Source organism: Poromitra crassiceps (genome assembly GCF_964638095.1).
Source record: "Poromitra crassiceps genome assembly, chromosome: 12".
In the NCBI taxonomy this organism is placed as follows: Eukaryota; Metazoa; Chordata; class Actinopteri; order Beryciformes; family Melamphaidae; genus Poromitra; species Poromitra crassiceps.
Genome location: NC_139632.1, coordinates 4084171 through 4096670, shown reverse-complemented (window position 1 = coordinate 4096670; position 12500 = coordinate 4084171). Strand labels below are relative to the sequence as shown.

Below are 12500 nucleotides of genomic sequence, written 5' to 3'. Positions count from 1 at the left end.
GATATAAGTATTTTTGATCCAAACTAGTTTCAAATGTTTTAAAATAGCAACTTACGTATGATCGAAAAGCGGGGGTTGCAAAAACACACGTTTGCTCTAGCTGCTCGCTGACACACGCTTGCATGCATTGGGAGAGACACACACACAAACACACACACACACACACACACACACACACAGCATCCACTAGCGACGTAACGAGTGCGCTGGCTGTTCCTCAAATCTGTTGTCTTCTGAGCAGTTGTCTTCTGAGCAGTTGTCTTCTGAGCAGTTGTCTTCTGAGCAGTTGTCTTCTGAGCAGTTGTGTGAGTGTGTGTGTGTAATGTGTGACAGAGTGCTGGAGGGATAGACAGGAGAGTCCTGGCAGCTTCTCAACAGCATTCAGCAGAGCCTCCATCGTGTATTCAAAAACATTTGACATCCGTCTCGAGTTTCAAACATTGTCTCTGGTGCTGCTGCAGAGACGTCTCCCACTGCTGTGTGCAGGCAGGGACTAGGAGGCTTACGTTACAACACAGACAAATCAATGTGACACGAATCTCTACACAGTGTAGTGTTCTAAGCCAGAGAAACTCAAGTGTGTCATTAGTCGTGTTTCCATTACCCTCAGAAATGCGCAAAATCTAAATATCGCAATAGAAATCGGGTAATGGAAACACGTACATTTCGAAAAACCTCCCAAATATCGCAAAACGTTTTTGCGCTCTCATGAGGTGGTTTTTCAGACGTGTCGATATAGCAGTTTATCGCAAAAGTGTAATGGAAACACATTTTCCGCATTTGCACGTCATGTGACCCATCTTCTCCTTTGGAAAAGGAGCGGAAAATGAAAGGAAAATTAGGGAGAAAGGGTTCGCCGTGGCAAAACCTCCGCAGCAAGTGGAAAACTTTGAAGCAACGCTACCTAGCAGAAAGACGAGTGTTGTGCAAAAGCGGAGCCGGAGAAAATAGATAATGTTTAATGGCAGAAATCGGTCCATGGTGACAGCAGGCTGCCTGTGTGTGCGCATTTGGCACAGCGGCGAGATGACGGGATGAAACCTCCATAACATCTTCACCACTCGCTGTAAAAAGAAAGCCGGAAACATTATCAAAGACACCAGCCACCCCGCTCATACCCTGTTCTCACTCCTCCCTTCCAAAAAACGCTACCGGAGCATCAAATCACACACCACCCGTCTCAGTAACAGCTTTTTCCCTCAGGCAGTCAGGCTGCTGAACAGTTGACTCACACACACTGCAACGCACTGTCACTTTGTTGTGCACCATTATTGTATTGTACTGTATTGTGGTTTGTGTTATGTCTACACGCACTGTGTACAGACATGTCTGTATCACGTGTAGCCTACATAGTTATGTAGGTCTACACCCTTTTTTCTGTCGATCTTTGTGACCATGTCCTTGTGTGTTTAAGGCTGAGGGTGCTCAGAGCATAAAGAATTTCATTGTATTATACATTGTATTATACATATGACAATAAACTACTTGAACTTGAACTTGAACTTGAAAAGCACACATCGGTGCAGTGCTGCTGACTGAAGTGAATAGAGTGACTGTGAGTAATTAATACATTACACATGTTTCAGGTGCAATGTTATAATTATAATACACGACATCCTGATTATTGCACCAAATCAGCCTTTTCCCTCCTCCATCTCTAAATCAGACCAGTTGTATTAGGCTACCTTTTTTCCTCTGTCTGTTGCGCTCACTGCATTCACCGCAGCCAGCAACATGTTGCCACTCATTTTCTTTTGAATTGATAATCAGGGTCGTTTATATGCGTTGTAACTTCATGTTGTGAGTTGCATTGACCATTGGTTGGATTTGAGCATGCAGGGGACAGGATATGGGGCAGATCCCCGTGCGTAATCACTGTGGCAGCTGCTGGTAACGGGAAATTGCGTTCAGGGGTGTGCGCCGTCACTCAATGGAAACGCCTACAAGTCGCAATTGTACATTGTCAAAGTTGTAGAAATATCGCAATTATTTTGCGAAAAACTGCAATGGAAACACAGCTATAGCGTTGTTTGAAACAGGGCGTCCAGGTAGTGCAGCTGTGAATTCCTGGCCTGCCAACACGAGGGTCGCGGGTTTGAGCCCCCGTGTTACCTCCGGCTTGGTCACCGGGTGTGCATATACAGGCACAATTGGCCGTGTTTGCGGGTGGGAAGCTGGATTAAGGGTATGTGTCCTGGGTAGTTGCACTAGTGCCTCCTCTGGTCAGTCGGGGGGTTGCCTGTTCAGGGGGGGAGGGGAACTGGGCGGAATGGCGTGATCCTCCCACGCGCTACGTCCTGCCGGTGACCAGCCTCGCTGTCAGGTGAAAGGAAGCAGTGGCTGCACATGTATCGGAGGAAGCATGTGCTAGTCTCCGACTCTCCCCAGATCGGCAGAGGAGGTGAAGCAATGACTGGGACAGCAGCAGGCATTGGCAAAGTACAATTGGGGAGAAAATGGGAGGAAAATTTGAAAATAATTGATGAAAAATGAGATAATTACATCAGCGGGGAGCAGATTGGTGTGTGTGTGTGTGTCTGTGTGTGTCTGTGTGTGTGTGTGTGTGTGTGTGTGTGTGTGTGTGTGCACGCGCGCGCGCGCACTTGAAGCTGCGGTAAACAGCCAATATAAAGTTCTGACTCCGCCTCCTCTCTTTTAACCCCTCCCTCGTCAGGAGCGTCTGCTCATGAGCCTACTGCCCAGGAATGTTGCCATGGAGATGAAGGAGGACTTCCTGAAACCGCCAGAGAGGATCTTTCACAAGATCTACATCCAGCGCCATGACAACGTCAGGTATGGATGGAGCTGTCATGACAACCGTGGGGCTGGAGAGGTGTGCAGAGAGGAGGGCTGGACTGTTTTGATCCAGGTGTCACCTGCTGCGACGATGTCAACGTCAGGGATGGGAAGGAGAGCTATTAAGATGAGCCATTAAGGCAGAAGCAATCACACCAGACGTGTAGAGAGAGAGAGAAGGGATGGCTCACCGTTTGCCTGCACAGTAGCCACAGAGTCACCACCCCTTCGTGCGTCAATTTCTGAGTTTAATTTAAACCCTGATGTAAATACCCATATCCTTTGGTGCGGACGATTAGATGATGTCATTCTGATCTGGTCAGATTATCCCTATAGCAAAGACACCATTAACTTCCTTGATCTATGCGCAACTGGTGATCTCTATTCTATTTTTAGAAACCACAAAATAGAGTAGAAATACGATTTGACATGCGAAATCCCTTCACAATCATTATTAAGGAGAACATCCCTTTCATGCAATTTCACAGATTGTGCTACGACACAGAATGATTTACAGACTAAGAGCAAAAGGAGATGCAGTTAAAAGGCAGGGGTTCGGGTTCCCAGCCTTTTTTGGCTTGTGACCCGATTTTGACGTCTCAAAAATCCCGAGACATTCAAATTGCGGTACACCATCGATAATATCATCAGTGACATCATCAGTGATGTCACATGTAACAGTATGCTTCTTTTTTCCCCCTCTAAATTCTGACTTTAATCTGAGAATTCTGACTTTAAGCTGCTGTTAACGCGTCAAATTAACGTTATGTTTCAGACATCACAACAAATCATTGAGTGAACAAGTTCTGTTGTCGCTGTTCACTTTTTATTTTATTTTTATTGCCAGAGGGATAAATCCGCGTCATCTTTCATTCAGCACTCAGTCAGCAGACTTGACTTGTAGTAGCTACTGTTTAAACGTTACACTGATGCACGCTTACAGATCAAAGAGTGTGTAAGCATTGGCACATTTGCTTTTTGACAGCGCCGTTGGCCAATGGGACAACAGCACAGAACCATGGCAGCCAATCAGAGGTGTCTCCTCCAGGCCAAAATGGCAGGTTTGCTGTGCGCTGGTGTTGCAAAGGATCGATTAGTGTCACTTCTGAGCAATGTAATCTCTTTGGCAGTTATTTTGCGGGGCCTTTTACAGTGTTGGGGGCATTATGCTAGCTCTGGGTAGCCTAGTGACCAGACGTCCCCGATTTTCGGGGACAGTCCCCGTTTTTGGGGACCTGTCCCCGGCTGGAGCTGTCCTTGAAAATGTCCCCGATTTTCTACTGGCGTCTGCGGCCGATATGACTCTAGCTCTAGCAGGCTCATTCTTAAATCTAGAGTGAAGATACTTAGAGGCTATGAAACTGTAAGACCTACAGCATCCATTGGGACCAACAATGCCATGCTACCTTGTCGGGAAGGAAGGGGGCTAAATAATGCATTTTGAAAAACCGGCATGGTCAATTTCAAAGTGGACCCTTGACCGTTCTCATCTATATCTGAATTCTATGAGTACCTACGAGTCTCCCCTTTACAGACTTGCCCACTGGCCAACCACTCAAGCAAAAAGGTTGCAGGAGGCTTACGCTTTGCTGCTTCCTGCTCTTCCAGGAAAACATTGAAAAAGCAATTACCAAAATAATAGTCCCCAATCTCCCCAATTATGAAAATACTTTTTGAGATCGGAGGCTTTTCATAAAACATGCGGCGCTGTAGGTTTGGACGGTCATGGCCAGGCCAAATGCTGCTGGGGAACACATTGACATTTTGTAAGTGGGCACAGTGAATGATGTGTGTGTGTGTGTGTGTGTGTGGGGGGGGGGGGGGGGGCTGGGACAATGGACAAAACGAACAAAGCCATGGACAAAATAAACAAAATAAATGAAACCGGAATCATCCCCCTTTATTATTTGATAGGTAATAACATTGGATATTTTTATGATATATTGATTGCCGGACTGGAAATGTCCCCGATTTTCATTTGAGAAATCTGGTCACCTTAGCCTACTCCAGAAGTTTATTGACAAACACAAGACTGGTATGATGTGCGGATTATATTATCACGGACATATAAACTGGGACCAGGGCTCCGTTTAACTCTGAAAGAAGCTCCTCTCTTATGGGACTCGGGTGAATGGTTTAACTTTGAAGCTAATGTTAGCTTAGCTGTGTGGAGCTTTGATTGGTAAAGTTTAAATAGTTCAGGAGGAAACCTTCCTGTCACTGTGTGGAAATGAAAATATCTAAAGTCCAGAAGCTGAGACCAGTGGTGAAGCAGCGTAACTGCAGCTGTAACGTCACTTTTTTCCCATCGCGATAACATATTGCGATATTCATATTGCGATGATGATGAAAATACAATTAATGGTGCAGCCCTAATTTATTTCGCCCGCCCCCTTCACTGACTGACTGACTGACTGACTGACTGACTGACTGACTGAGTATCCTGACTTCGCCATATTCTGCCCCCTGGCAAACACGCCAAAGATCCCTGCTGTTGCTCTGGGCAGTATTCAATATTAATATCCACCGGGCCAGCCGACTTTTCCCCCCAAACAACTTAATAAGCCAGCTGTAAAGATGTTTTGTGATCTCAGGAAAGTAGTTCCGTAGCGCTGAAAATAGTCAATGGCGTCAAGAATTCGTTTCCATTTGCATTTCATTTGGTAACAATTACAACAGTCTGACTTTTCATGGTAACTGTTGGTGATTTAAAAAAAAATTGAAACTATGTCTTTGTGAGCTGTATTTCAAGGTTTCAAGGTTGACTTCTGGATTGACAGAAACTAAGTCTCTATGCTAAAGATATACAGTACATAGTAGGGATGTTCATCAATTATCGAAAATTGATAATTGATCGTTAAGGAATTGAATCGATCATGTGGAATTTTGATCGATTATTGTTATTATTAAAAACCTTTTTTTTTTTTTTTTTTTTTTGCGGACTAGGTTTGGGTGGAATTCGTTCCTTCTCGCCCCACTCCATTGCACAGCCGACTAACGGGAGGTGGAGCTTCATATAGTCTCTAGTTTTCTGGCTGGGCACGGGCCTTTGTGCCAACAAAACTGTTTTAAACATGGGGAATTCACACCGGCATGCGCCGGGGACACAAACAAACGCACCCAGCGGTCTGCGGACCTCAGTGAGGCTCAGGCCTGTTGATTTGACTCTTGTGCTGTCAGCTAAGCTGGAAGAAGCCGATTGCCTTACATCATGTAACCTGACATGTAACATGTTTGTTTACCTGGCCACAGCGCTAGTGTCTGATATTCTTACTACACAGCGGCATCGCCATTATAGCTGGCCGAGAACGCACAACGTTATTACCAGACCAGAGTTAAAAAAAAATATATATATATATATATTATTATTATTACGCTATCGATAATCGATAATTGATCGTTAATTTTCCCGATTTTCGATTATGGAAATTGTTCAAAATGAACATCCCTAGTACATAGGCCTATGTACATTTTTACAATTAGCTTTAGCGGCTTACCCTAATTACGTAACCGGGTCCAATTTAGGGATGGCATTCAAATGTATTGGATGTGCAGTTGACTGCTCGTTAGGCGTGATTGCTCCATCTTCTAGGTACTGTGTCTACATCTATTTCTGTGAAAGTTTACTGGCATTTTGTATCTGTACCTTGATGAAGGCATACGAGCTGAAACATGTTGGTGTTTTCACCTCACGCCAGTGAGTTCAGGCCTTTTTCATCATGAATCAAGCTATTTTGTCTTGAATGTAACGCTGGTTTGGAAATGCTGCGGACACTTCAGCGGCACGACGCTTCAGCGGCACGACACTTCAGCGGCACGACACTGTGGCTTGAAACTGGCACCTCACGTCACAAGCTCCCTGCTCACTGCACCCACCACCCTGCTGCCTAAAATCAATGTCGATGAAATAGCGGGGTATAAATAATAAAAATCCAATAAAAAAGTGATCGTTATAATTAAGCCAAACTGCTCCTCGACATTGCCTCAAATTGTTCCCCGTGTGATTGGAGTGGGAACATTTGATCGGTGTTTTTCGGCAGCTCCGGCACCTACAGATATTACAGAGCGTGGGAACTTGGCCTGGGCTGACGGTTGAGCTGATTACATTCCAACAAGACAGTAAAGAGAAGAGAAGAGCTGTATTACTGCAGAGTGTGTGTGGGAGTGGAGGGCTACAGTACGTAGCATGTCAACAGCACTCCTGTCAAGAGACAATCCTCTCCTCCCTCCCTCTCTCTCTCTCTCTCTCTCTCTCTCTCTCTCAATTCAATTCAAAGGGCTTTATTGGCATGATAAGGTGCATCTTACATTGCCAAAGCATACATTAGCAACACTTAGCAGTTACAAAGAAACAAAAACAGAAAACAAGACATTTTGTTACCCAGTAACATAAATCACAAAATCTGAAGATATTCAAAGAGGAAGAGAAAAGAAAATTAAATGGAATGTGATAAGATAGAATATAATAGAAGACTATTGTTGACCGGAATCTATTCAGAATAATAACAGAACAGTAATAAACGGGCAATTAAACGGTGATAGTGCAAATAGAGAGCGATTACAGTATATTAACAAAAAATTCACAGAATCTGTAAGTAACCGCTGTTATTTTGAAATCTTCAGAAGAGAGAGAAAAACAAAACAAAGCAAAAAAATAATAATAAAATAAGATAAAATAAAATATTAGTGTTGGCCAAAAAACCTATTGGAACAACAAATTTAAAACTTAAAAACTTAAACTTTTAAATTTAAACACACAAACCAATAAACTGGATGCTAGTGGAAATACTACAGTATGTATTCTCTCTCTCTCTCTCTCTTTCTCTCTCTCTCACTATCTGCTCTGCTCCCACAAGTCACACAGCACAGCAAAAACATCAGCTTTATGTGCCGAGTGACATCTCCCTGAGCTGGCCCCTTTGATGTGGCCTGGGAACGTTTCAACGTGCTCCTATTTAGATCTCCTTCAGACCCTCCTGTCTGTTATCTCCTTCAGACCCTCCTGCCTGTTAGATCTCCTTCAGACCCTCCTGCCTGTTAGATCTCCTTCAGACCCTCCTGCCTGTTAGATCTCCTTCAGACCCTCCTGCCTGTTAGATCTCCTTCAGACCCTCCTGCCTGTTAGATCTCCTTCAGACCCTCCTGCCTGTTAGATCTCCTTCAGACCCTCCTGTCTGTTAGATCTCCTTCAGACCCTCCTGCCTGTTAGATCTCCTTCAGACCCCCCTGCCTGTTAGATCTCCTTCAGACCCTCCTGTCTGTTAGATCTCCTTCAGACCCTCCTGCCTGTTAGATCTCCTTCAGACCCTCCTGCCTGTTAGATCTCCTTCAGACCCTCCTGTCTGTTATCTCCTTCAGACCCCCCTGTCTGTTAGATCTCCTTCAGACCCCCCTGTCTGTTAGATCTCCTTCAGACCCTCCTGCCTGTTAGATCTCCTTCAGACCCTCCTGTCTGTTATCTCCTTCAGACCCTCCTGCCTGTTAGATCTCCTTCAGACCCTCCTGCCTGTTAGATCTCCTTCAGACCCTCCTGTCTGTTATCTCCTTCAGACCCCCCTGTCTGTTAGATCTCCTTCAGACCCCCAAGACAAATCACACACAGCCCAGCTTTTCACTGGAGCCGCCATCGTGATCCCAGCTTTGCATACATCAGGTTCTAGCACATTGCACTGCCGAGAGCGAGGCGATCACCCAGACATGATGCAGGGGGAGGCCCTGTCTCTACTGCACGATGCAGGGGGAGACCCTGTCTCTACTGCACGATGCAGGGGGAGACCCTGTCTCTACTGCACGATCTGCACGATGCAGGGGGAGACCCTGTCTCTACTGCACGATGCAGGGGGAGACCCTGTCTCTACTGCACGATGCAGGGGGAGGCCCTGTCTCTACTGCACGATGCAGGGGGAGGCCCTGTCTCTACTGCATGATGCAGGGGGAGGCCTTGTCTCTACTGAACGATGCAGGGGGAGACCCTGTCTCTACTGCATGATGCAGGGGGAGGCCCTGTCTCTACTGCACGATGCAGGGGGAGGCCCTGTCTCTACTGCATGATGCAGGGGGAGGCCCTGTCTCTACTGAACGATGCAGGGGGAGACCCTGTCTCTACTGCATGATGCAGGGGGAGGCCCTGTCTCTACTGCACGATGCAGGGGGAGGCCCTGTCTCTACTGCACGATGCAGGGGGAGGCCCTGTCTCTACTGCATGATGCAGGGGGAGACCCTGTCTCTACTGCACGATCTGCACGATGCAGGGGGAGGCCCTATCTCTACTGCACGATGCAGGGGGAGGCCCTGTCTCTACTGCATGATGCAGGGGGAGACCCTGTCTCTACTGCACGATGCAGGGGGAGGCCCTGTCTCTACTGCACGATGCAGGGGGAGACCCTGTCTCTACTGCACGATGCAGGGGGAGACCCTGTCTCTACTGCACGATCTGCACGATGCAGGGGGAGGCCCTATCTCTACTGCACGATGCAGGGGGAGGCCCTGTCTCTACTGCATGATGCAGGGGGAGACCCTGTCTCTACTGCACGATGCAGGGGGAGGCCCTGTCTCTACCGCACGATGCAGGGGGAGGCCCTGTCTCTACCGCACGATGTAGGGGGAGGCCCAGTCTCTACCGCACGATGCAGGAGGAGACCCTGTCTCTACTGCACGATGCAGGGGGATGCCCTGTCTCTACTGCACGATGCAGGGGGATGCCCTGTCTCTACCGCACGATGCAGGGGGATGCCCTGTCTCTACCGCACGATGCAGGGGGAGGCCCTGTCTCTACTGCACGATGCAGGGGGAGACCCTGTCTCTACTGCACAATCTGCACGATGCAGGGGGAGACCCTGTCTCTACTGCACGATCTGCACGATGCAGGGGGAGGCCCTATCTCTACCACACGATGCAGGGGGAGACCCTGTCTCTACCGCACGATGCAGGGGGAGACCCTGTCTCTACTGCATGATGCAGGGGGAGGCCCTGTCTCTACTGCACGATCTGCACGATGCAGGGGGAGACCCTGTCTCTACCGCACGATGCAGGGGGAGACCCTGTCTCTACCGCACGATGCAGGGGGAGGCCCTGTCTCTACCGCACGATGTAGGGGGAGGCCCTGTCTCTACCGCACGATGCAGGGGGATGCCCTGTCTCTACCGCACGATGCAGGGGGATGCCCTGTCTCTACCGCACGATGCAGGGGGAGGCCCTGTCTCTACTGCACGATGCAGGGGGATGCCCTGTCTCTACCGCACGATGCAGGGGGATGCCCTGTCTCTACCGCACGATGCAGGGGGATGCCCTGTCTCTACTGCACGATGCAGGGGGATGCCCTGTCTCTACCGCACGATGCAGGGGGATGCCCTGTCTCTACCGCACGATGCAGGGGGAGGCCCTGTCTCTACTGCACGATGCAGGGGGAGACCCTGTCTCTACTGCACGATCTGCACGATGCAGGGGGAGACCCTGTCTCTACTGCACGATCTGCACGATGCAGGGGGAGGCCCTATCTCTACCACACGATGCAGGGGGAGACCCTGTCTCTACCGCACGATGCAGGGGGAGACCCTGTCTCTACTGCATGATGCAGGGGGAGGCCCTGTCTCTACTGCACGATCTGCACGATGCAGGGGGAGACCCTGTCTCTACCGCACGATGCAGGGGGAGACCCTGTCTCTACCGCACGATGCAGGGGGAGGCCCTGTCTCTACCGCACGATGTAGGGGGAGGCCCTGTCTCTACCGCACGATGCAGGGGGAGGCCCTGTCTCTACTGCACGATGCAGGGGGAGGCCCTGTCTCTACCGCACGATGCAGCGGGAGACCCTGTCTCTACCGCACAATGTAGGGGGAGGCCCAGTCTCTACCGCACGATGCAGGGGGAGACCCTGTCTCTACTGCACGATGCAGGGGGATGCCCTGTCTCTACTGCATGATGCAGGGGGATGCCCTGTCTCTACTGCACGATGCAGGGGGAGGCCCTGTCTCTACCGCACGATGCAGGGGGAGACCCTGTCTCTACTGCATGATGCAGGGGGAGACCCTGTCTCTACCGCACGATGCAGGGGGAGACCCTGTCTCTACCGCACGATGCAGGGGGAGGCCCTGTCTCTACCGCACGATGCAGGGGGAGACCCTGTCTCTACTGCACGATGCAGGGGGAGACCCTGTCTCTACCGCACGATGCAGGGGGAGACCCTGTCTCTACCGCACGATGCAGGGGGAGGCCCTGTCTCTACCGCACGATGCAGGGGGATGCCCTGTCTCTACCTCTACTGCACGATGCAGGGGGAGGCCCTGTCTCTACCGCACGATGCAGGGGGAGGCCCTGTCTCTACCGACCGCACGATGCAGGGGGAGGCCCTGTCTCTACCGCACGATGCAGGGGGAGGCCCTGTCTCTACCGCACGATGCAGGGAGAGGCCCTGTCTCTACCGCACGATGCAGGGGGAGACCCTGTCTCTACCGCACGATGCAGGGGGAGGCCCTGTCTCTACCGACCGCACGATGCAGGGGGAGACCCTGTCTCTACTGAACGATGCAGGGGGAGACCCTGTCTCTACCGCACGATGCAGGGGGAGGCCCTGTCCCTACCGCACGATGTGGGGGGAGGCCCTGTCTCTACTGCACGATGCAGGGGGAGACCCTGTCTCTACTGCATGATGCATGCGGAGGCCCTGTCTCTACCGCACAATGCAGGGGAGACCCTGTCTCTACCGGACGATGCAGGGGGAGACCCTGTCTCTACTGCACGATGCAGGGGGAGACCCTGTCTCTACCGCACGATGCAGGGGAGGCTCTGTCTCTACTGCACACACTCAAAAACTCTGCTGTGTTGACACTGCGGGAGGAGGAGGTTTTAACTGGGACGTGCGAAATTATTCAGAGTCGATAATCAGCTCCATAACACCTTGTTTTGTTGCCATCTGGCCTGCCTGTGAGCAAATGAATGAGGGGCTAAGTAGCTTTCAACACCTCTCGCGCAACCCCACCCCACCTATATATACATCCTATCTCCATCAGCAGGCAATTTAGCTCTGTAATTGGCCTAAAAGACACTTATTTACCATGGAATTGGATTATGGTTGAAGTTACAAGATACAAGTGATTCACTTTGTTTGTCATTTAACCATTTCTTATGTTACGTTAGCTTAGAGAACTGAGAGAAACTGAGTTGATCATGTCAGAATATATTTATCTCTCTCTCTCATAATTAAATTAAATTCAAGGAGCTTTATTGGCATGTTGCCAAAGATAGAAATAAAATTAAATAAAATTAAACAAACTGCCTATTTACAGGCCTATATACTGTACATTACATACATCGTATAATTCTATCTGATGAATGTACTGCATGTATAATGCAGTTTATTTCATCAGATAGAAATATTCAGATGGAATATCTGCATATTAAATATAGGCTATATATTCATCACATACAATATTTCAGGACAGTAACTACAGTAACAGTGATTAATACAACAAAGCAAAGTGGGATGATGTGTTTCTTAGATCATGGCATGACATCACGTCATGACATGACATCACGTCATGGCATGACATCACATCACAGAGTCAAGTGTAAGTGCATTAAAAACATACACACCAATGACTACCTTCCTCATATGATAGCCTACTGAGATTTCGAAAGATCTCTATCCCCCCCCCCCCTCAGATATTTTTTTAAAAGTGTGTGTTCTACTACGTGCTACAGTAGTG

At 48.8% G+C, this 12500-nt stretch overlaps 1 protein-coding gene across 2 annotated transcripts in view; it reads left to right on the top strand.

The window, feature by feature from the left end:
• The window catches only part of adcy1a (adenylate cyclase 1a), a gene marked incomplete at both ends in the record, with an annotated part of 63659 nt that overhangs the window by 7088 nt on the left and 44071 nt on the right, over positions 1–12500 (top strand). For both annotated transcript variants that reach the window (XM_083647494.1, XM_083647493.1), the window contains one exon: positions 2675–2793. In XM_083647494.1, coding sequence (XP_083503620.1) covers positions 2675–2793 — 119 coding nt within the window. The remainder of the gene's footprint in view (positions 1–2674; positions 2794–12500) is intronic.